General features: G+C 41.1%; 1 protein-coding gene across 6 annotated transcripts in view; it reads right to left on the bottom strand.

Moving 5' to 3' along the window:
* Positions 1-23821, bottom strand: part of si:dkey-151g10.3 (serine/threonine-protein kinase WNK2) — a 46070-nt gene that overhangs the window by 21572 nt on the left and 677 nt on the right. For all 6 annotated transcript variants that reach the window (XR_007571288.1, XM_050065538.1, XM_050065542.1 and 3 more), the window contains exon 2: positions 10629-11836. Coding sequence is in view for 5 of the 6 variants with exons in the window: in XM_050065538.1 (XP_049921495.1) it covers positions 10629-11363 (735 nt within the window). In the remaining variant the exon portion in view is untranslated. The remainder of the gene's footprint in view (positions 1-10628; positions 11837-23821) is intronic.

Below are 23821 nucleotides of genomic sequence, written 5' to 3'. Positions count from 1 at the left end.
TAACACCAACAACCACATGCTACTATGTGCATGCATACTTGTGCAATTGTGTGTGTGTGTCTGACTGTGCACAGGTGTGTCTAACCAGGTCTCAATGCCGCCTCCATCCATATCTACACGTGTCGTCGTGCTTGATTTTGTCAGGGAGTACTGCCTGTGTTTGGGTGCCTCTGCCCTCTGTCTCACTCCTCCAGCAGAGCATCACTCTGCCTCACTGTCTGAGAGACAGAGTGCTTGCCTGTGTGTCCCTGTCTGCTGCCTCTTCAGCATCTTTTTTGTCTCCCACTGAGTGTCGCATCAGACAGCCTTCGGGTCGGCAAGGGTCACACAGAGTTCAGTTGGTGAGATTTTGTCTAGACAGACTCACACAAACACACTACCCATCCGCATAGCTACCCACACCTACAGCTACCCATATTTGTGCAAACAGGCATGACAACAACAAAGCATCTCTAGAAAAAGGTGATACTAAACACACCCAGATACAATTACTGCTGCTAGGAGGAATCACCCATACTGACGTATGTGAAAAATGTAAGGGAATACTACTCGATAAACTCTTGTAAATGACAGCAATAATCTGGAATTACATTCTTTGACTTTGATACAAAAGCAACTCATAAAAACAGATCTGACAAGCATAATGGCACATGGCCGCCACAGGAGAAAACTGGACAGAACTGTCTCCTAACACGACAGATAAATGGAAATGGGGAAGCGACAGAGAAACAAGGCAGAAAGTAAGGGAAGGAAAGGGCAGCTCAGGAGCCCATGACACAATCTTTCTTCCTCCATACAGCCTGATCGTTCTCCATTTCTGCAACCGTGTGACATACACTCTCTATCTGATACTTTTAAGCACACAGTAATCATCACAGTAAGAATCACTAATTCTTGTTAACTCTTGTTTAATTGTCTGTATCATGGACTTCTGGGGGCAGTTATCCTAGACCGTAAACAAGGCAGCTATACATACATACACTTGGTTCTTATTGTGTATAGCACAGTGGGTGGATAACTTCCATTAAAATCAGGGATACATGCACATATTTGTACTTCCACATATCCATTGCCTTATGATGTGAAGTTTTTCTGATTTTGAATTTCACAAGACCACCAGCAGAAAATATAGAGCGATCCAAGAAGATTATGATGTTCATTTTTTGCTGAGATCGTGTCAGAGATATGGTAAATGGACTTGCATTTGTATAATGTATAACGCTTTCTAATCTTCCGACCACTCAAAGCACTTTAGTACTATCTATCACATTCACCCATTCACACACACATTCATACACTGGTGGCTGAGGCTACCATACAAGGTGCCACCTGCTACTCAGCTCTTCTGCCGATCTTCCAATTAGTGGACTCTACCTCCTGAGCCACAGCTGCCCCTAGACAGATTTGTTGATTCAGCTCTATGGCAGTTTTTTGCAGTAGTTTGTGGTATTGTTAATGTTTTTTTGCTCTAATTTTGGCTTCAGTTAGTGGCTAAGCTACCAGGCTCACATTACCACATCACGAAAGCCTTACAACACAGGAACACCCCTTTGATAAAGTCTCAACAAATATAGAACATTAGAAGTTATACAAGTTACACAGTAGTATTTACTGCAGGGTAACTATAATGAATTACACAGTATTTTTGGGTGTTCCTGGTATTCTGTTCACATCTGCAGAGCCAGTTTGATCATGTAATATTGCTGTCACATGGCACCTCCTCTGTGGCAGGGGCCTAAGTGCTATACCTTGGTAAACAGAGTAAGACCTGGTTGTGTACCATGAGATTTTTTTGGATCAGACATCTGGCAGAGCAGAAGGTCAAGCTGCAGGTTAAGTAGCCTCATAAAACACCGAAGGAAATGGACAGGATATGGCTTACAAGGCACATTTGGTAGATGGTAAGAGGCTGGGGCCATGAATGCCAAAGCATGTGAACCTTAAAACATCTATTTTGGCAAACACTCCGTGAGTATCAGATATCGTACTGACTGAAGATGAACTGGCTTCCCTGGTTACATTCTTGTTTGTAGGAGCAGTGAGCCTGCTCTACAGTGGGATAAACAGGGGGGTGGTTAACGGCACAATGAGCACATAGAGGGGCATTAGTATTGCTGTAGGTGGATATTTGTACATTTTTGAGGGTGCATGTGTGTTTGAGCCTTCAGTGTGGGAATAAGCATGTCAGTGTTTGAAAATCCGAGGTGGCGGGTGGCTAGGATTAGATTAGTGTAAGCTACAACAGCTCAGACTAACAAGATAAATTGCTGGAAAAGGGTTGGCCCACACGCTGGATTAGAACCCGAGGCCAGTGGGCCAAGTTCACTAACCTTCATGGTTGCCTTTAGCCAGTGCTAGGTGACCTCTTGTTAGCAGGAGGTCTTCATATCTAGGCCTCTCACAACAATTACATTATTGACTTATCAAGGTCAGCAAAAACGATCAAGGTCGTGTCCATATATCGTACGATATTGCCTTGTAATTACGTGTGTATTTGTTAGCATAAGAATATCACTGGCCAACATGTTGCCATAACCATGTTGCCATGTTGCCATAATAAACAGCTGGGTTGGGCAGTAAATTGCCTGTTAAGAAATTACTCTCTATACCCCTGTGCCAAATGTTTGATATTTATTTCATTGCATTATTTGTTAACAGAGTCTGGGAGCCCATTATGTTTATTGTTTTCGTTGTGCAGTTAATTGAATTGAATTGAATTGAATTGAATTTAATCATTAATTTTTTTCACCGTCCAATTCCAACGTCTGAATATTCTTAAGAATTAAAAGTCTACTGCTCTTTAAAAGAATGTACTTCCATTATTATGCTATTAGGTTATCATTATAGCATAAAATTGTAGTGAAATATTACTGACATCCAGCAAAAGGGGTTATCATGACAGGCCAATTTTTATCTCTATGTACTCAGTTCTGCTGCTCATATAGAAAAGTGTGCAAAGCTTTATTAATGGACATCTAGGCTACCTTACAAATTAATCTTAAAATCTGACTCAGAGTTCTCCCCTTTTGTGGCATTCCCTTTTTTGCCATATGCCTTAGTTAATAATCACATGCCATAGTGATCTATACAGTTAATGAATGGGTTATTAGGTAATACTCCAAACATTCAATAGCAATTTAATCCCCATTGTCAGTTAGGTAATGTGGATACAGCCCGAGGGACACTTGCCAACTGTCGGTGCCCTAGTTGAGTGTGTGTCTGGTCAGTTTAGTTGGATCGATTCCATCCAGATCTAGTCAGTTCAGCTGTAGTCCATTTGATCACGCCTCTTCTAATTTTAGTCACCCATCAATAGTCTGTCTTTGCTTCACCTGGCTTAACCCAAATGGTATTTTAATCAGAAACAACCAAGATAATCTCCATCTGCTCCCTTTTGGTGCTACTATTTGTCACACTGAGCCAAAGAATTGTGACTAGAACCATCTTTTGTAAATATTATTTAGTCTTTCTGCACATGATATTGTTTACCAGAATACTTCCACCAGAGCCTGCAATGTTTGTGTTTATCAAAGGACAGGCATACAGCTATTATTTCTAACGCGAGGCAAGCAGCTGGCAGTGATCAGAAATGATCTCCCAATCTTGTGAATGACTCAATAATCATGATGTCAACTGCCGATCTGGGGGTCTCAAGTGTATGTAGGTGAACAAGGGGTCTAGACTCTGTTTTACAGGGGCTGCACACCGAATTCTAATGTTGATATAACCCTTAACTGTGTCAAAGTCCAAGTGCTCTAATGGCCTTAATAAGGATGAGCCTTTTACTAAGAAACATGGCACGGTAATTGTAGCAGGCAACCTCTTAAGCTGGCATTTATCCACCGACATAAATCCAAAAGGCTCTATAATAATACATGTTAAATCAAATATTTAAGGTGGTAATCATCATCATGGCAACCTTTAGCACGGCAGACATGAAAGCTGCTCTAGTGTTTGTAGTCCTGTCGGTGTGGCTGAGCTGAGCTGAGCTGAGCTGAGCTGGACCAGTCTGGGATGACTGGGTTGAACCAGTCTGGTTTCTGCCGCCCGAGTTATGCTGTCTGTGCAGGGTTTTTGTTCCAGCCTTACAGGCACCCACTGTAATTAACTCCCTGGATCACTCTGCATGCTCACTCACACAGACAAAAAGTGATGGAGGGAGAGAGAGAGGGAGGGAGGGAGGGAGGGAGGGTGAGAGAGGAAGAGAGAGAGAGGGTGACAGGCAGACACATACAGTGGCATATGTTGACACAGACGGACAGAGAGCAACAGCTTACATACAGAAATGTAATACATGTAAAAGACATACAAACACATCCACTTATGGTGAGTGACGGTAAAATATACGACGGAAGCCGTAGCAAGGGAGATATATAGCTCTGCCCTTTTGGGCATGGAATTCCCTGGGAAAGAGAGAGGAAAGAAGAGCGATGGTGTCCGCACTGTGAACTTTAATTACACACTCTTTCAAGCTGCATTTGGACAGATAATCCCCTGGCTTCCCTCTCTTTGTGGACACAGGAGAAGAGGAGCTAGGTGCTCCCAGGGTGCAGTCTCACAGGATAGTGGCAATAACATCAAATAGTGCATTGGCTAGTCATGTACAGGCTGTTTATCATCTTGTCCCATCCAGGGTCTTCAAATTGGAAGCACTGAACATTAAACAAGCACTGAGTGTTTGCGTATTATGATCTATACTTCAGTGTAGAGCTGTACCGAATAATTCATAGCTTCGAAGCTTCGTTCATAAAGTTGACAATGAAATTCTAAATATAACATCCAAATGCTAACCTGCTTTTTTCCTCCCTTCTTTTTCCATGTCTATTCATTCTGTTTGAACCTACACTAATATTATTAGTATTATACTATTTGTAGGATTAGATTGCAGAGATAGCTGTGTAGAACTGTTTCCGACTCGTGATCGAAACATTTCCAATAACTCTGGAGCATTGTTAAGTCCAAAAGTCAGAATTTAATGAAAAACATGGATGTCATCATCTAAAAAATTGAAAATGTTTTTTTTTTTATTTAAAAAAAAAATTTCTGCTCCTATCCATATTTGTTGGCTTTTAGCCTTTCAAAAACAACATTTTCATTGCGGTCAAAAAGCTTTTTTGACCACAAAGGGAGGCACTCTCTTGTATGCAGTCTAGCAGCAAACTAATGGCACTCATTTATTCTTCCAAGAAAGTTGATTTGATAAAGAAAGACTAGCTCATTTAATCCGATAAATCAATATATTCTATTTTTTTGGGTGATGACCAAGCACCAATCTACAGGGCTGAAAAATCTAAAATCAAGCCAACACACAAGTGCAAGAAACCCCAGTTCTTCGAATGGCCACTTGAGGCTGGCTGAGGCCAGTCAAGCCCCATTGACCCCCATGTTCAAATGCCCAACTTCACTGCAACATGTTTACAGCCTGGTACAAAATAACTGTTTTGGTCTCTATAGCTTTTCCCAGTCATGAAAATGGAATGGGCGGGGGGATGAATTTTTAAATAACTCATCCAATTACATTTTATTAGGGCTTAAAGTTATGCATAATTAAGGGCGGGCTGCTGTGAGAGACAGGCTGTCTGCTGATAGCGTCCTCAGCTTCTCAGTCAGATCCACCCCTCGCTCCCCCACAGCAATAGTCTCTTGTCCAAATATGGTCACTTCTGGCTCCAAAAAACCAAGATGGCGATGGTCGCAATGCTGAACTCAAGGCCTCAGAACAGGAGTCCAAAAACCAATGGGTTATGTCACAGCTGCTATGACCATTATTTTTACAGTCTATGGGGATGATGTAATAAAATTTATACAACAGTTAGTTCCAGCCCTGCAATCTGATTGGTCGAGAGACAGTAAAACCGTGACGATATTGGAGTACAACATCACGGTTATTTCACTGTGTATGTATCACTCCGCCTCACAGCTGATTGCAATCAACAATCAAATCAAAACTGACGGTTAGTGTCAGTTAGGTCAGCAGTTGCGTTGTAGGCTAATTAATTCATCCACTGTCAAACAGCCAAAAATATGGATTTATTTCCTAAAATAAGTTTTGAATTGAACTATGAAGGGTCAGCAGAGGAAGATGAGGGAGAGGAGAAGCTGAATCCATCTGAGCACACATCCAGGTTTGTCAGTGTTTCATCAGCGGAGCTCAATGATTTGGAGAAAAGCAACATACTGTCAGATCAGAAGGCAGAGTCGGCTGTGCCTGTGAAGTGACAGTCCACCATGCAGTCACCAGAGACTTATTTCACCGGCTGCACAATTAATGGAAATGTGCAGATAAATATGTATAAAGAGTAAGTGCCTGGCGCACCATGTTTGTGTTACATAGCAACGGTGACAGCGGAGTCCTGAGGGAACTATTTTTGTTGGCGGAAGACAAATAAAATGCTTAAATTATCTATTTTGTCCTCATTTTTCAACATTTCTTAATTAGCCTTGCTTATTTAACTGTTAAACTGTTGTATAAAAGCAATATCACACTCGAGCTTGTGATGTTATACTCGTATATCGTCATGGCTGTGATTGTCTTCGGCACTCAGCCTGCGGCCTCGTGCCTATGACCGAATCACAGCTCAATCAATCAATCTATCAATTTTATTTATAAAGCCCAATATCACAAATCACAATTTGCCTCACAGGGCTTTACAGCATACGACATCCCTCTGTCCTTATGACCTTCGCAGCATATAAGGAAAAACTCCCCCAAAAAAAACCCTTTAACGGGGGAAAAAAACGGTAGAAACAGCTGTGACGATATACGAGTATAACATCACTCCCTCTCGTGTGATATTGCTTAAATGATGACAGAAATTCAAAGCTTTATTTGAAAATCTCATCAGAAGCTTTCGAATGTAAAAAAAAAAAAAAGACATTCAGTACAGCCCTTCTTCAGTGCAAGCTGTTTAACTACTAGGACGTTTGCTTTTAATTTGAACTGATTGTTGTTCAAATTTCAAAATAAAGTGTGAAGAACTGAGCAAACTTATAGGCTTAAAACCATACTATACTATACATACTATAATGAAATTGTTTGTCTTTTATCACAATAAACAAATTTAGGTTAAAAAAAATAATAATACTGCTGTTTATTCTTATTTACATATACTGTGTTATTGAAGATTGTTCATCTTTGCATCCAACACCAGCAGTACAAATCAATGCTTGCATCAAGTCTATCGTTATTAACACAGCAGGCCAATCATACGTAACCATTACTATTCTGATCACTATTGTTCACCCTAATGCCACTTTGCATTGAAACTGTGTACAAGCTTTGGTAAGGTGGGATAAACAGGACAGATCACGTGACCTGACTGACTAGAATGTTGCACTGAATGTGGCACTGGATCAATCTATAGGCTTGTGACCAGGCCACTGTGTCCTGTCTGTCTGTCTGTGTGTGTGTGCATGTGTTTGAGTGTGTTCGTGTGGTAACTTAGTGTTAGCTACACGACTGCTCTCTGTCAGGGATGCCATGGTAATCCTCTGCTTGGTTCGTCATCTCCCCCTCTATCTATCTCTCTCTCTCACTCACTCACCATCACCTCCTGTGTCTCTCTTTTCTTTCTCACACTCTGCCTTTTTGTCCTTGACGTTGCTCTGTGTGTCAAAAACACACTCTGTTTTTCTTTAAAAGGCTGTCTTTCTCTCTGTTCAGATTATAATTGCTAATTAGTAAAATATGCATGGAGTGTTTTAATTGTCTCAGTAATTTCTGTCTGATGTAGCTGGTAATGTCCTCATGCTTCATGAACATATAATCAGTAAAAAATTGTTTTTCTCCATCAGATTTATTTTGACCCAATGCAGCCGTGGGGACAAAATTGGATATCGCAGATTCAATATGGGTGCGTAAATCAGCTTAAGCCTACTGTCTTTTCATTTTCAAAAAATGCTTTATCAGATCAGATTGGCTCACACTCCTGAGCCAACACAAAAAAACAGTGTGGTGCCTTTGCTGGTGTCATGTAACAATGCCGTCCGCTAGCAAAATATATTAAAGGGACAATTCACCTCCAAATCAAATATACATATTTTTCCTCTTACCTGTAGTACTATTTATCAGTCTAGACTGTTTTGATGTGAGCTGCTGTGTGTTGGAGATATTGGCTGTAGAGGTGTCTGTCTTCTCTCAAACATATTGCAACAAGATGTCACTCAGTTTGTAGTGCTTGAAGCACCAAAAAATACATTTGAAAAACTCAACAGCAATGTCTGTTTCCAGAAATCATGACCTGGTTACTCAAGATAATCCACAGACCTTGTTGTGAGCAGTTTCATGTAGGAACTAGAGCAGGGGGATATTAGAAAATCAAATATTACAATATATTTAAACAGTTACCTCGAAATTATTTCTTTGTACTAAACTACACCAGCCAACTGTATCAACATGTAGAAGGAAGCATTCATCTACTCATGGACAAGAGGCTCATAATCATGCGCGAGATGTAAACATTAATGGTGTCCTCCTTGGCTGAACTGTAACGTTAGCTAGCTCAGTGGTGCTAGGTGAGCTAGCAGTAGATGCACGCTTCCTTCTGTGCTGTGATACAGTTGGCGGATGCAGTTTGGTAGAAAGAAAATAGTTCCTACTAGGGCTTTGCAATATATTGATATTGTGATATGAGACTAAATACTGTCTTAAATTTCGGATATCATAGTGTCACAACGTTTCCTGTTTTTCAAGGCTGCATTACAGTAAAGTGATGTAATTTTCTGAACTTACCAAACTGTTTTAGCTGTTCTAATGTTTGAATTTACCTACTTAGTCATTATATTTATATTACTGATTATTATTCATCAAAAATCCCATTGCTTAAATATTTTGTAAAAGCATTAATAGTCAATCCTACAATATCTTTGCAATATCGATATCAAGGTATTTGGTCCAAAATATTGGGATGTTTAATTTTCTCTATATCGCCCTGCACTAGCTCCTACATGAAACTGCTCACAACAAGGTCTGTGGATTATCTTGAGTAAGACATTGTTGTTGACTTTCTCAAATGTTGTTTTTTTTGTGTGCTTTGAACATCACAAGCCAAGTGATGTCTAGTTCCATTATATCAGAGAGAAGGCAGACATTGCTACAGCCAATATCTCCAACACTTGGCGACTCACACCCAAACAGTCTAGATTGATAAACAGCACGACAGGTAAGAAGAAACGTGTACTTTTTGGGGATTTTGGAGTGAACAGTCCATGCAATGATAACATTACCATTGAAGGTGAAACAGGCTACCTTTGCAAGCTAAGCAGATCTCTTGACACACCAAGTAGACAGAGCTTGATCTCAAGGATTAGTCCAAGCTGTTGTTTTGGAATTAGGTCCAAACCAAACACATGACTGACTTTTCTCACACAAAGCCAGCAGTCAAATCAAATGGCTTACCATAACACTGCTCTCTATTGTGGGGCCAAGAGTCAGAGGGATGCATTTCTTCTCTCCTCCACAAGTCTGTCTCCCACCACATGTTGAATTCACACATCTAACAATGTTTCCTATTACTTCTCTGCATAATAAACCCAGTTGGATGCAGTATGTAACGACTTTGACAATGCTCTGGTATTAGACATTTAAAATGTTCATTATATTCCTCCCACTGCAATGTCATTGCATGACAAAGAGTTTCTTACAGTAATGTTTGCTGTACATTTGCGACAATGTTCCTATTTGCTTTGTGTTCACAAAATGTATCCCATTCAGAGCTTCCCTTTCACATGACTATTTCCATTTCAGGCCTCATTACATGACACAATAGACAAGCCAAGCGTGAGCTGTGACATGTACTGTAGCCTCGGCTGTACCCGGGCATGTTAAAACTAGCCTAATTAGCAACATAATTTTTTATCATACACCTTATTATAACTTCTCATTTTAAAACTTGTGATATGTGTTGGCTATTTTATTATTGACAAAATGAGCTTCTTCAAAAAGCAATTTCAAGTAGGTAACAATGCAGAGTGAACACAATGTTTTTTCTCATGAGCTGTGAGAAATCTCTAGCCTGATTTAAAGCACAACACCGAAAAAAGATAATGCAATCCCTTAAAGTAGTATTTCCCTCAAGTGTTATGAATGAATATATATAATTGAGACTACTGCAAAAAAATGCTGCTTCTAATAGGATACCGTATCACAAGACGGAGACGCGCTGACAGCCCATGATTCTATTATTCATAACAGTCCCAGAAAAGGCAAAGTCTCCACTTTCACTGTGTGCTGTCACTTAACTACAAGCGATGCTCCTCCTTTTCACCCCGGTCTCCACTGAACTGCAGTCGCGCAGTATGAATAGCAAGCAGACAACGTGCTGTGAGAGCTCCAGATTTCAGGTGGAAGAGCTCCTGGGACACATCTGATACATGCAATTCCCTTCAAAAGAGCAGCACTGGGCTTAAAGCTCTCTAAAACAGACTAATTAGAAATATTATTTGTTGAGGTAAAGTATTTTCATTTACCTCTTAGGTTTGTAAACACATTCTGGATTCTTTAAGTGCATTGAGTATTTTGGGTTTATTTTGTCTTTCAGCTAATTGTGCCTAGGGATGTGGAATTTATATTTATACATTTTGAATATTTTGCTAGTGGTGTAAAACGAAAAGAGAACACTTTGTCTTACCTGAAGTTCACACCAAGCCACCTCCACCCATGTCTCTGTGTCCAGGCCTTTATACACAGTCTTGAAGGCTCCTCTGCCCAGTTCGATGTCAAACTTAAGGAACCTGCCTCCAGGAGACGTAGCCACAGCCTTCATCTCTGCCTCCTCCTCCTGCTCACGGTCCCTCTCCTTCACCCTCTGGGTGGGTGCAGAGGAAGGTGCATCCTTTCCTGGCTCCTGGCTGGGGCTGGGGCAGGATGGGTCATGGCCCATGGCAGCACAGGATGAAGCAGCCCCTTGCTGCTGGGCACTGCTGGTGAAGACTGTGTCTGAGGAGCGTAGCTCCAGGTGGGGGGCACTGTGGGGCGCCTCTGGGGGCACCTCCACCTCATCGTCCTCCTCGCAAATCTCCACACTCTTCCTGAAGAAGCGCTTCTCCCTCCTCAGTCGCTTCTGGCCAGTGTCGACTGGTAAAGAGGGCGTGGAGAATGAAATTGGTCTGTCTGGATTCTCCTCACCCTCCTTGCTGGCTTCCCCTCCTCCTCTTCCTCCTCCTCCTCCTCCTCCTCCCCGGATTGCTCCATCCGTCGCTTTCCTCTCCTGAGTCTGGGAGGAGAGGACATCTGAGGGGGTGCTGTGTGTTCTCTCCCTCTGTGGATCAGCCCTGCCCTCCCGCTCCGTGTCCTCCTCCTTCTGTCCATCAGGTTTCTCCGAGGAATCCTCGGTGCCTGTGGGCTCTCCCGGGTCAGTAGCCATGGGGAATGGCCTTTCCCACTCCTCCTTGACCTCCTCCTCCTCCTCCTCCTCCAAACCTTTGCTCCTCCGTCAGTCCCCGTCTCTCTCTCTTTCTGTGGTCACCCACTCACTCCTTCTAGTCTGTCAAGCTGATCTTCCAGGGCTGCAGGTGACTGAAGGCCGTCCTTGATCAAACTAGTGACCCTCTTGCACTCTTCCTCCACTCTCTGCCTCCCTTTCTCCTGTTTTTAGAAGCTTTACAGTAGCACAGGAGGTTGAGACCACAGCTGTTGAAGAAAATATTTTGTCCTTGCTTTCCTTCTCAGCATGTCCTACATTTTCTTTATATCCACTTAGGTGCAGCACTAATCAAAGTAAACCACACGTCTTGCAGCTCTTGGAAACACACACTAAAATAGGAGTTTTTTCAAGCCTGTTGGGAAAGCTGCAGTATTTTTCTTTCAGTCTGTTGTGTGAATATCTTCAAGTAAACCCTGCAAGACAAAAACAAAACATTGCATTAATATTCAGTCAGGGAAGGGAATTTTGTAATGTTGTTGCCATATTTAACTCTCTTAAGAAGAAAGCAGGTGGTATACTGTTTGTATTTGATGAGACATTTAAAGAGGAAAGTCAGAGAGTTCCCTTTACTTTAGAGGGACAAAACAGACCAACATCAAAGACGCAACATCACTGAAAACTCTGGCCTATAACTCTGTGTAAACGTATGTGTAAACTGGATAGGACTGGAAATAAAATGCTGAAACATTGCACTAGGAAGAGGAGCTGTGACTGTTTCAACAGCTCTTTCTTGTAAAGCCAACCACTGCTAATAATTGCAAAGAGACACAGTATTTCCCCTTGAGAGCGTGAAGTGTTGATTGCCTGTAAAACTTCTGCTAATGCATTTTTAGCAATTAGGCTCACAAGGTAGCAAAATGCTGCGAACATAAAAGAAAACCTAACGTGAGTAGATTTTTAAGATCTCCATAATTGGTGCAAATGTTTCCAGTAATCAGAGACAGGGTAAAGTACAAATGTCTGTAAATGGTCTTTTTCCACAGCTGCTTGCCAAAGTGACCTGAGGTTATTAATTAGGCAATGTTAAATCAAACTTAGTAGGGAACTCTGGCAGCCCAGCTTGTATCCATATATGGTAAGAGTCTCCCAAAACCCATATAGGAGAGCAACGTTTCATCTGCTCAGTCTGCTCAGAGAAGCTTCATCTTTGTTATGGGCTAAACTTTGACAATTAAACCAAAGAGTCATCAAAGAATATCCAGCTAGCCTACTCAAGAATTACACATAGCGTCATCCATCATCAAGTGCACGTTTATCAGCGTCTTGCGACTTAAGTTGTGTTCAACAGCTCCATTAGTCAACAGAAAGCTGCAGTTAGGAGTATGCGATCCCAAACATTAAATATGGATGACGAACTATGGGCCGGTTCAGTGTGAATAATTCATACGCAGTTCGAACTGTACTGGAGTGACTACCACACATCTGCAACAAAGAGCTCATAAATATACACAACTATGATTGTGATTATCGTCAGCACAGGCATCAGCGGACAGTATTACTCAGTGCATACCCAGTCAACCATTCAGGCGGGGCGATAATAGACAGTTTTAAATTGGCCCTCAGTGTTATCCTCTGCCAGCAGAAGGTGAAACTGAACACAGCAGGTTTCCTCTGACACGGCAATATCCCTGCTATGCTGTAACTCATTCACTGTTTGGGTTGGTGTGTATGTGTGGGTGAGCGTGTGTACGCTAGTGGGCAGCTTTCCGATGACATCTTTATCTTCACTTCTCCTCTATCAGTCTCCATCTGTCCCAAGGTATTATATCTCCTCTGCCCTCTGACAACCAATGATCTCTTGGTGGCTGCTTCAGAGCTGTTTTATTAAGACACCAGGCAACCTAAAGTCACTCTCGAGCCAACATCTAAGAGACAGGACTGGTCTGACGATTACGGATGCAATAAAGCCCAAAGTCACCATTTATGATTAAGCAGCTGTACTTAAAGGAAAAGGATGTGCTATTGCATACCAACAACAGGAGCTGCACCTTAGGAATGTGGCTGTTCTGGGGTTGTAATGGTGCAGTAAATGTAAAGTAAGAAGTGCAGTCTGGGTCAAGGTATTAACTCACTTTGCATATTAGTTTACAGCTCAACACATATTACTTTACAACTGAACCCGTGGGACTTTAAAGGGTCATTGCCATGGCTTGGGTTACAGCACTCTTAGGTATGAAGCTATCCACGAGGACCACACATGTATAGTCTATCTTGGCTCCTGAAATGTGCTCTCCACTGCCAGACGGGCTCAGTCAAAGTCACAGCAGTAGGCCTAAACTTTTTTTCTTCAATTTTAATGAGCAAAGCCCACCATGACCACTGGGGGCTCGTCTAGTGGCTCACAGCAGCTTTTATCTCTTTTATAAGGCAGCCATTAACACTCACGTCAAGCCTGTTGTCTCTCCAGGCTCAAAGCAAATGAGTCTGACATGCGATGCTAGTGGCTGTCAGTCAAATTAAAAACACAATAGGCTGATATTAGACCAACTGCTAAGAGGCTCCCGAAGAAGAATTCCAGTTCTGCAGCATTCCCGAGAAGTAGACACATGCTCTATGAGGCAAACTATAATTAAGCAAGTAGCTTCCCGCACACACTCCACACCTAATACCATGCTGCAAAAAATCTGTGCTATGAAAACGTTGACCCATATGATAAAACTGCCTGTCACATTATGCTGTATGTGGTTTTGAATTTGCAAAAGTTCAATAAATTGTTACATGGGGGATTTTCTGGAACTTTGATCTAGAAACCAATTATAAATAAATGGGAGTGTCTGGTTTAAACAAGTTGAGTTCATACACAACAAATGAAGCTACTGCATCGTTAGACAGGAAAATCCTGTAATGTTAATATTGCCACTAAAGCCTTATATATTTAAGTGATAGCTTCCTTAACTAAATTCAATGGCAAAATCTTTACCTGTTACAATAGGGCTGTAAGGATTATTTAGTTATTTATTTTATCAATCCATTATTTTTATTTAATCTTTATTAAATCAGGCGGTCTCATTAAGATTAAGATCTTTACGAGAGACCTGAGAACAAGTAACATTCACAAGAACACAATCAGTAAAACAGACACAACCCAGCTATGTGATAAAAAAATAAAATAAAACAAAAATAGTTTGCAGTTGTAAAAAAAAACATCAGATAATAAGGCTGGGAAATATTAAGAAAATACCTTGATAACGATATTGCAATGATATGGTGGGTTTGACTATTGGTGGTTTCACAAAATATTTACACAATGATTTTTAAGAAATAATCATCAGTACAGTGGATATAATTACTCAAGCAGGTAATGGCAGATAATAAAACAGTTTAGTAAGTTCAGAAAATGACATCATTTTGCTGTAATGCACCCTTCAACATAGGGAAAGAACTTATGTTACAATATCCAAAATCTAAGACAATATCTGGTCCCAGCCCTATCAGATAAGAGAGTTTTAAAATCCCCAAGGGCAATGCAAGACAATAGTTTGAGAGCAGTTTGCAGTTCATTACATTTAAATGGTGCATAGTACCGGAAACCAGTTCTGTCAACATTAGTGCGTACGTGAGGGATATCTGAGGACAAGAGGTTACTGTAACTCCGAGATTTAAATAAGATGTGAGGTAGTTTGGAAGCTTCAACAGTAGAGCTTTTATAATTTATGAATAATATGAGATGGCTATTTCTTGTTGACTGTAACGACGATCCATCCAAAAGTGTGATACAGAGAATAATAGTGAGTACAATATTTATCATTTGCTATAAAGCGCTATGATACACAGGGTTTAACTGCTTAAGTGTTAAATGGGCAGCATGACAATACTGAATATCTCTGTAGTCAAGGACAGACATGAAGGCTGACTGCACAATACTTTTACAGTTGGAAGAAATCAGACATTCTTTGATTGTATACAAGAGGCCCAGTTTAATTTTTAACGTTTGAGTTGAATATTGAACATGAGTTTAAAATGACAGTCTTCTTTCAAGCCATATTTCTATGATGCAGCAAGAGTAACATGGTGGCCATTTGAATTTTTAATGGCAGGATAGTCAGAGTCACTGTATTTAAAAGTAGTGTGTGTGATTAAGGAGCGATAACTGGAACGTATCAAAGGCAGACTGAGGACAAGTCAGGGCCTGGGCTCGGGTGGTGCCTGGGGCTCATAAAGTTGCATCATCAGCAAAAAAAATTCCCCTATTTTCAATATCCAATTCGATACCACTCTACAAAACAAAAACAAAACAATAAATCCAATGTACTTAAATACACTCCCTTATTAATAAAAAAAACCAGATCCATCCTTGATGATCCACCTTGAATGCAAAGTACTAGTCTACAGTATGTGGGTTCATGAGATTTTGTGGGTGAGGAAATACATACTAATATATAACCTACAGATTTAATATATATATATATATATATATATATATATATGTATATATTATATAATATATAATCTACATATTTATTGTCTGTTGTTGCTCAGCACTTCTTGTACACGCCCCTCTTCCACTGTGATTAGACAGTGAGCACAGTGTTTTAAAAAATGTTGAATAATTTTCTGCTCTCGGCAACCAGAAAAAAGCTAAACGTTGAGTGCTTAACGCAGAATAAACGCTCAGCACCTCATCATGCTGCTGGTGTTTGTAGCATAGTGTAAATATGTGGCGCTCCTATTGCAAAAATTGTCAAAAAAATACACTGGCCTCGTGAAAATTAACTTTTCTTTCTGACAAATCGAGGTGGAGCTGTTGCTGCAGCTACACTTTTAACCATTTTCTATGCGTTGTTGTTTTTCCACGCTGCTAGATGTTCTTTCTTTGGCATTTAACGGCAGACTAGAACATTTGTAGGTGTATGTGCTGCCCCATCATGCTGGAATAAATTGGGAAGTATCTATTGTACTAGAGAAAAACGAGTATCATCACATTTTCCAGAATTTTGGTATTGAATTGGTACCAAAGTATTGATTCTCCTGCCATCCTTACATTGAAGAATTCGTTGGGAAGAACTGTATTTTTGTGTATGTGTAAACAGCAGTGGACCAAAGATAGAACCCTGTGGCAACCCACTTCTGATTGACTAAGTATGACTGGCAATATACACGTCAAAAAATAGTGAAAAATGCCCATCACAATTTCCCTGAGTTCAGGGTGATGTATTCAGATACCCTTTTTATCAAACCAACAGCTAATACAAAACTAAAAAAGATATTCAATGTACAATTACAAAACATAAGAGCAGCAAACCTGCACACTTGAGAAAAGCCAGGGAATGTGGGTTATTAAATTATTAAACAATTATTTAAATGATCAAAAATGTCTTTTTCTATTAACTACTCATTTCAGCAACCAGTGGGGGACTTATTGTATTGTACAGTGAGACTAAAAAGGTAAAGGCTAACAGGATGTGGGGAACATAAAGGGGGAAAAACAACAGTCGATAAAGAGAGGGAAGTTGCCCTTTAAACAGAAGCTTATTCGCCTGTGTCCTCAGGGCAAGGAGTTCCCATGAAAGCCACATACCGGACAGAGTTATCACAGTACATCAAACACGTTCAACCCCATCACTGTCTCTCACACACCGCCCAGTCTACACACACACATAGACACACACACAAATACAGATATCAGACACACACCAGCAGGCTAGAAAAAACTTTGTTTCACTTTTTCTTTCCCTCTGTCCCTCTCACAGTCTTTCTATCTTTTATACACGGACAAAAACACACACACACACACACACACACACACATCAAAAGCAAACCCTCTCGCGCACCCAAACCCCATGTCCCCTTTCAATGAAAGAATGCCGAAAGGAATTTCCTGACACCAGGGAAATGACCAAGCAACTGCCCATGTGGGCAAACGTGGTAAACCAAAGTTGAAGATAATGAAACCAACATCGCAGCTGAAATGGTGGCATCTCTCGTTGACAGCAAAATGACTCCAGCATGCAGTGTGCACACAGGTTCACATGTCAGAATCATTGTCTGTTCATTTTTCTAGCAGTGTTGCTGTGTGTGTACGTGAGAACCGAACATCTGACATGCTGCACGCTGCCTGCCCTCCAGGCTTCTGTGAGGCTCTTGCATGGGGAGAACACCTGCAGCGGCCTAATCATTTCTGAAATGTGCAGCAGAAATCATTGTGACACCTTTGCCAAAGATGTGATTTCTATTCTATTCTCAAAACCCGCTGAAGGCTACGTTTGTTTTTGCTAGAACTTTTTGTTATCTGCGCTCAAAGTTTTGAGACAAGGAGAGAGAAAAAACGCCCTACATTATTTGCACTCTCTATTGCACAAAGACAAACTAAAGTGTACACACAGAAGTCTCACAACTCCACACAACAAATACATTGCAATCCTATCTGCGTCCTACACTTTTTTCATCCCTTACTTCATGGGGATACACACATTAATCCCCTGGAACCAAACTGCCACTGGAAAATTAGGCAGGCAGACAAAGGAAGAGCTAGGGGACCCCATGTGTGTGTGCGCGCACACAGACAGTGCCGTTTTAGCAATTGAGGGGGACGTGTAGATGAAAAGAGTGAATAAAAAGTGGCGAGGGGGACAGGAAGGGATTGTAGTTGGTGGGAGCAGGCAGACAGCAGAGTTTCAAAAAGATAGAGAGGGAAGGAGAGATGGAGGGGGCCGGCTAGTAGAAGGGGTGGGAAAAATGTGTGTGTGAAAGAGAACAAGAGAGAGATAAAGAGAGGGGGGTGACACAGACAAAAAGGGGGCTGGGGGGGATTTTGCCTGATAAAATATGTGCCAATGTTTGTGTGAATGAAAGCAGTGACTATAGCTAAATTTTTGCCCGCACAAAAGCAGCTACAGTTGTGCGAGGAGAGGAGAGGAGAGGAGAGGAGAGGAAAGGAGAGGAGAGGAGAGGAGAGGAGAGGAGAGGAGAGGAGGAGGAATGCTTTTAGTGGTTGGAAAAGGTCGAAAACATGAGGTGATTACATTAGCATAGGAATAGTTTCCGTTGGTATGTCCAGTGTCACAGAAAGACTTGCTGTGGGGGGCCGAGGGAGAGCAGGGGGAAGGACTTGATGTAAACCTTTTAATGTGCTCTTGCTGCAAAAGAAAATCGTTTTAAGTGGAGCTCACATGATTTATCATTTGATTGATGGGCAGAGCATTAACTGCCAACTATTTTAATAGTTGGCAATTATAGTTAATATCAATTGTTAAAACGTCCCATAATCACCGCTTCTCAGTTGTAAGGATTAGTGGTTCCCAGAAATGGGATTTTCAGTGACCAATGCTGATTTTTAGAGAGCTGGCTAATATGCAACACTGATATCATGTTGTTGTTTTCTGATAAAATACATTCATAATAATAATAACAAAAGGACTACAGTATAGTATCATGATCATTTGTGTGGCAATATAGTATCAATACACGGACACCAAGTATTGATTTTTTTATTAGGTAAATTCTAAATATGGCAAATACAAATTAAACTTTTGGTAGCCTACTACGCTAATAAAATCAATTGCTTTTTAAGTCTTGTTGCAATAAAACGACTGAAGTGAGATGAACAGATTGAAAAAGTGATCTTATTAGACAAAACAGACATTGAAAAATTTGGAGACTTTGGAGATATACCGTAAAACTTCAATTAGTAGCCCGGGCTATTATTTGCTTAAATCACTGAACTCAACAGGCGTATATTTGGGACAGGCATTTAATTCTTTTCACACAAAACTGTTGCTCAGCTCAGTTTTGCGCATCAGAGAGAGTTCTGGCACTCATTTTGCGGCATCCGACATACCGACACAACACCACTTTATCCTGTTAAAACAATATTCACAACTTGGATTATTTTTGATGATCAACCCTTTTGATTCTTTTGATCTGAGGACCCTTACAGACTAAAGGTGTATGAATAACTTATAGGGTAATCGAGGTTAGACACGTTATTCTAGGTTATTCTAACTTCAGCTGTAGGGAGTCATCACTTTGTCCTTTCCATCTCTCTTGTTCACCAGTCTGGTAAATCTGAATGAATTACTGTAGTCTCTGGTGCTCATGGTTTCAGTAAAATGAACTGAACAACTGCATTGTGGAGAATCTAACCAAACTAATGATGTGTGGCATCTCCATATTGACATAAGTTAAAATATTTATACTTGTATGCACAACCGAAGCAGTTAACTAACATTAGCCAGCAACCTGGTTTTATACATCCAAAGAACTTCTTTAAAAAAAAGGACTGCTTGGCAACCAGACCAGGTGTCTAATAGAGTGCCGAAGTCACGCCCCTTCCGGTGAAGCTCATGGGACCTTAGATCGGAAAAAATATGAATGGCAGTGAATGAGGAGAGCAATATTATCTTTTGGTCCCGTTTGAGTTGTGACATGAAATCCAAATATGTCGTTAATGAATTTAAAACATAAATTTTAAGGTCAAGAAAGTCATACTTTGTGGTAAAACTGTTGAGATGTAAGCTTTTGAAAAAACGTAATTAGAAAAACTACACAGGAGGCGGTCATGTATGTGACGTCATAGCCTTCGCTGGCTTCCAGCAGCTTGGAGTGACTTCAGCCTGGCACAAAACACACAGACATCTTCAATCATAAATCAATTAATCATAAAACAGTGGAATTTCAGCGGGGAGGCCAAGCTGCAGGAAGCGAGCGAAAGCTATGACATCACATACGCAACCTCCTCCTGTGTACTCTTGAGTCTTTCTAACTAAAAAGCTTATATCTCAACAGTTTTACCGCAAAGTATGACTTTCTTGACCTTAAAATTTATGTTTTAAATTCATTAACAACATATTTAGATGACGCAACTCAAACGGGAACAAAAGATAAGATTGCTCTCCCCATTCACTGCCATTCATATTTTTTCCAATCTAAGGTCCCATGAGCTCTACCAGAAGGGGCGTGACTTCGGCACTCTATTGAGACTCTTCATTAAGCCCCACCCCTCTGTAACTAACTGCACTCCCTGATGAAATATTAGCACATTTTTGGAAAAACGAAAACACGATTCCAGAGAGAAGCAGACAGAGATCTACAACATATGTTTAAAGGATATAGCCAAGACGTCAAATTCAGCAGCAAAAACAGGTTAAAAAGACAAAGACAGTTAGAAGCCGAACTATAGGCTACAGATCACAGTGTAAAAGTGAACCACCATATCACTGCTGATTGCCACAGAAGACAATGAATATAAAGGAAAACTGATAGCAGATGAACGCTTTGATGAACACTTCGGCTTCTCCCCCGTGCCACCACCAGTGATCGAACCTCCACCGCTAGACTGTCCGGAAGTCGCACACTGTTCTTCTGCACACACTGTGATGACACACAGCTGTTTTAATATCAGCAAAGTTTCCCTGCTTCCCTTCACTGGTTCCTGTACAGCAGGGTCGGTCTTTTTTTCACTGTTATAATTATTAAAAAGCAAAAGCAGCGTGTGTACATTCAGTAGGCTATATCTTCAGTAGCTAGCTAGCTAACCCTACACTTTTCAGGGTTTGATTTTGGTTTTGGAACAGGGAAGAAACTTATATCATTTTCCAACCTCACCAGGTAACCAGTATCATTAATACACGATGTGCCCCAGGCACAACATTTAGCTCCAAATCCACAAAACCAGCCTGAAAATGAAGGAAATCGAATATAGCCTAATTGCATTAGAGTCTATGGAGCACAGCTGTGTTCTTCCTGGTCTGACCTGTCCCAATGCTACGCTATGATTGGCCAGTCTGCATGCCGGGGTGGGAGTTAGCGTAGAGTCATTTGGGACTAGGCTTTTAATTTAAGTTTTACAGTAACTTTGGAAGCTTTGGAGACTTAATTTGCAGTTGAAAAAGTAATAAATCGCAATATATATCGCAGTGACAAACTTATCGTAAAACAGCAATACATTTGGGGCGTCGGTGGCTTAGTGGTAGAGCAGGCGCCCCATATACAAGGCTGTTGCCGCAGCGGCCCGGGTTCGAATCCAGCCTGTAGCCCTTTGCTGCATGTCACTCCCTCTCTCTCTCCCCCTTTCACACTTGTCTGTCCTATCAATTAAAGGCTTAAAAATGCCCAAAAAATATCTTTAAAAAAAAAAAACAGCAATACATTTTTATCACGATTTAAATACAGTGATAATATCATATTGTGGGGCTTCTGGTGACTTCCACCCCTAAAAATAATAATTCATCATTGGTCAGGTGGAGCCGGGGGTCTGGAAATTGGGGTGACCCCACTGAAATGACTTTTTAAGTTAAATTTCAAACTGACTGTTGGTATCATCAGCGAGTGCAGGTGTGTTATCGGAGTAAAATTATGAGAGCATGTGGGTATCATCAGTATGTGTTGCAATCTTTTAGTGAGGTTCCTTCATCAACTGCTGGCTCTTGTTTGCATATAATCGCATTGCTGATTACTAGACTGAGCAAGCTTTGTTATACCAAGTAGGGATTCAGAATGAGTGGGAACATTTAGCTGATACACTCGACTGGAGTGCGTAGATCAAATCCAAATCAATACCTGCCTATAATAATAAATTTTCAACGCATAATTAATGCAACACTTGAATCTTTCCCATCATTTTCAGATTTAGTATTAGTCCCACAGAGATTTAAAGTGGAGACGGAGGCTGAGTGATGTGAGGAGACGAGGCAGAGGCAGCACAAGGTCTGAAAGCTGCTGGCCAAAGTTCAAATGGGCTCCATGTCAAGCAGCAAATGTTCTGAAGATCACAGGTCTACATCTGAACTCTGCAGCTCAGCTGTTGATCACAATGGCAGGTAAAAACAAAGGCAATGTTTGTTCAGTGAGGCCATGTCTAACAGGCTTGACTACTGTCATAAAGTCACACCAGGATGCATTATTGTAAGTGGCAGGTGTAAACCTTCAAAGAGCCGACTCTGTCTGTGCTGCTGTCACATATAAAAACAGGAAGCTGACTCAAACTGTGACTGTGTGTTACAAATACAATTAATTACAATGTTCGGGACAAGCACCATGCAGTATACACAGCCAAGGAAAAGAGAACACGACAATTTGAACCCACAGGCTGATGTCTTAATAAACAGATCTTAATAATTACCCACAGAAAATCACTATTCATCTACAGTGTATGTGCTATTGTGCAATAAAAGATAATTAAACTTGCTCTGACTACTCCTCCTACTCATTTACAGCACGAGTTGGTTCGGCACATGTTGCGTCCCTGTGCGTCTTCTGTCTATAGGCGGCGTTTTGAAATCTGATGGAAAATATCCAATGCTGGCCACTAGAATCAAACGCACAATGATTGTTCTCTTCCCATTAGTGAAACTCAAGGCTGAAAACACAACAAGGACTTTTGTCCAATCCAGGTCAAGCATGGGAGAGTGGAGTGTAGGTAGCACACACAGAGCACTGTTCACTGAGGGAGAGAGACAGAGTGAATATGTGTTATCTAACCCCCCCTTTTTGTTCTCTTTCATTCCCCTCAGCGAGCACAACCATCCCATACCAAAGGATTCCTCTAATCCAGGTGAGAGAACGGCTCCCTAATCAGCCAATGATGAATTGGGATTACATGTTACTAAAGTAGCTTACTACTCCTGCGGCTCATATCAACAACTGAGGCTGCGTTACTCCTGCAAATGGTCTCTGAAGTTTGATGGATGATGGGAGTACTCAGAGATCAGCAAAGTGTTGATTTCAGTATTTAGCAGCTGTCAGCCTTCTTAAGCAGAGGAAGCATCCTCCCTAATGTGTTGAGTACATCACTATCACTCCCAGTGGGTACTAGCAGATGCAATGTTTTCATACATATCAATACAATGTCAATACAGGAGGAGTTGAGGAGGGCATGCTTCATGTTATACATAATTTATTGCCACCATGTAGAATATATTTTATGTATTTCTTCTACATACAAGAAACATGCAGGATGATTTGAATTTCTAACACCCATATTGTGGAAATTACTTCAAGCAGATAACCCATGATGCGCCTGGTCGTGCAGTAGTCACTGGCTCTGGAGCAAAATGCAATTAATGCATGTTATTTATAGGCTACAGCATATATGACACAGTGATGCCAGGATGTGCAGGCACCATGAAGTGCAGCTATTGGCTAGCTGGTAGCTCAGCTGACTTCAGAAACGCCATGCAAACGCTGAAAAACACAAAGTGCAGTCACCATACAGGACAAGTGCACAGTGACTGACACCACCACACATCAAAAATCCCCAAACCTCCTGGCCTTTGGTGCCCCCGAGCACAGGCACATCATTTAAATGATAGGCTAAACATTTGCTGTCTGAGGGCCTGTCAGTTAGTCTGCCCGCAGATCTGCACTTGACTTGAGTGTATTTTCACAGCATAATTTAATTCAGAATAACAAGCAGCCATAAGAGAGGACGCATACCTGATCAGCAATCTAGTGGTGCTTAA

Source organism: Epinephelus moara, chromosome 16 (genome assembly GCF_006386435.1).
Source record: "Epinephelus moara isolate mb chromosome 16, YSFRI_EMoa_1.0, whole genome shotgun sequence".
NCBI lineage: Eukaryota > Metazoa > Chordata > Actinopteri > Perciformes > Serranidae > Epinephelus > Epinephelus moara.
The sequence above is the reverse complement of the archived record's forward strand: the minus strand, read 5'-3'. Positions and strand labels throughout refer to the sequence as shown.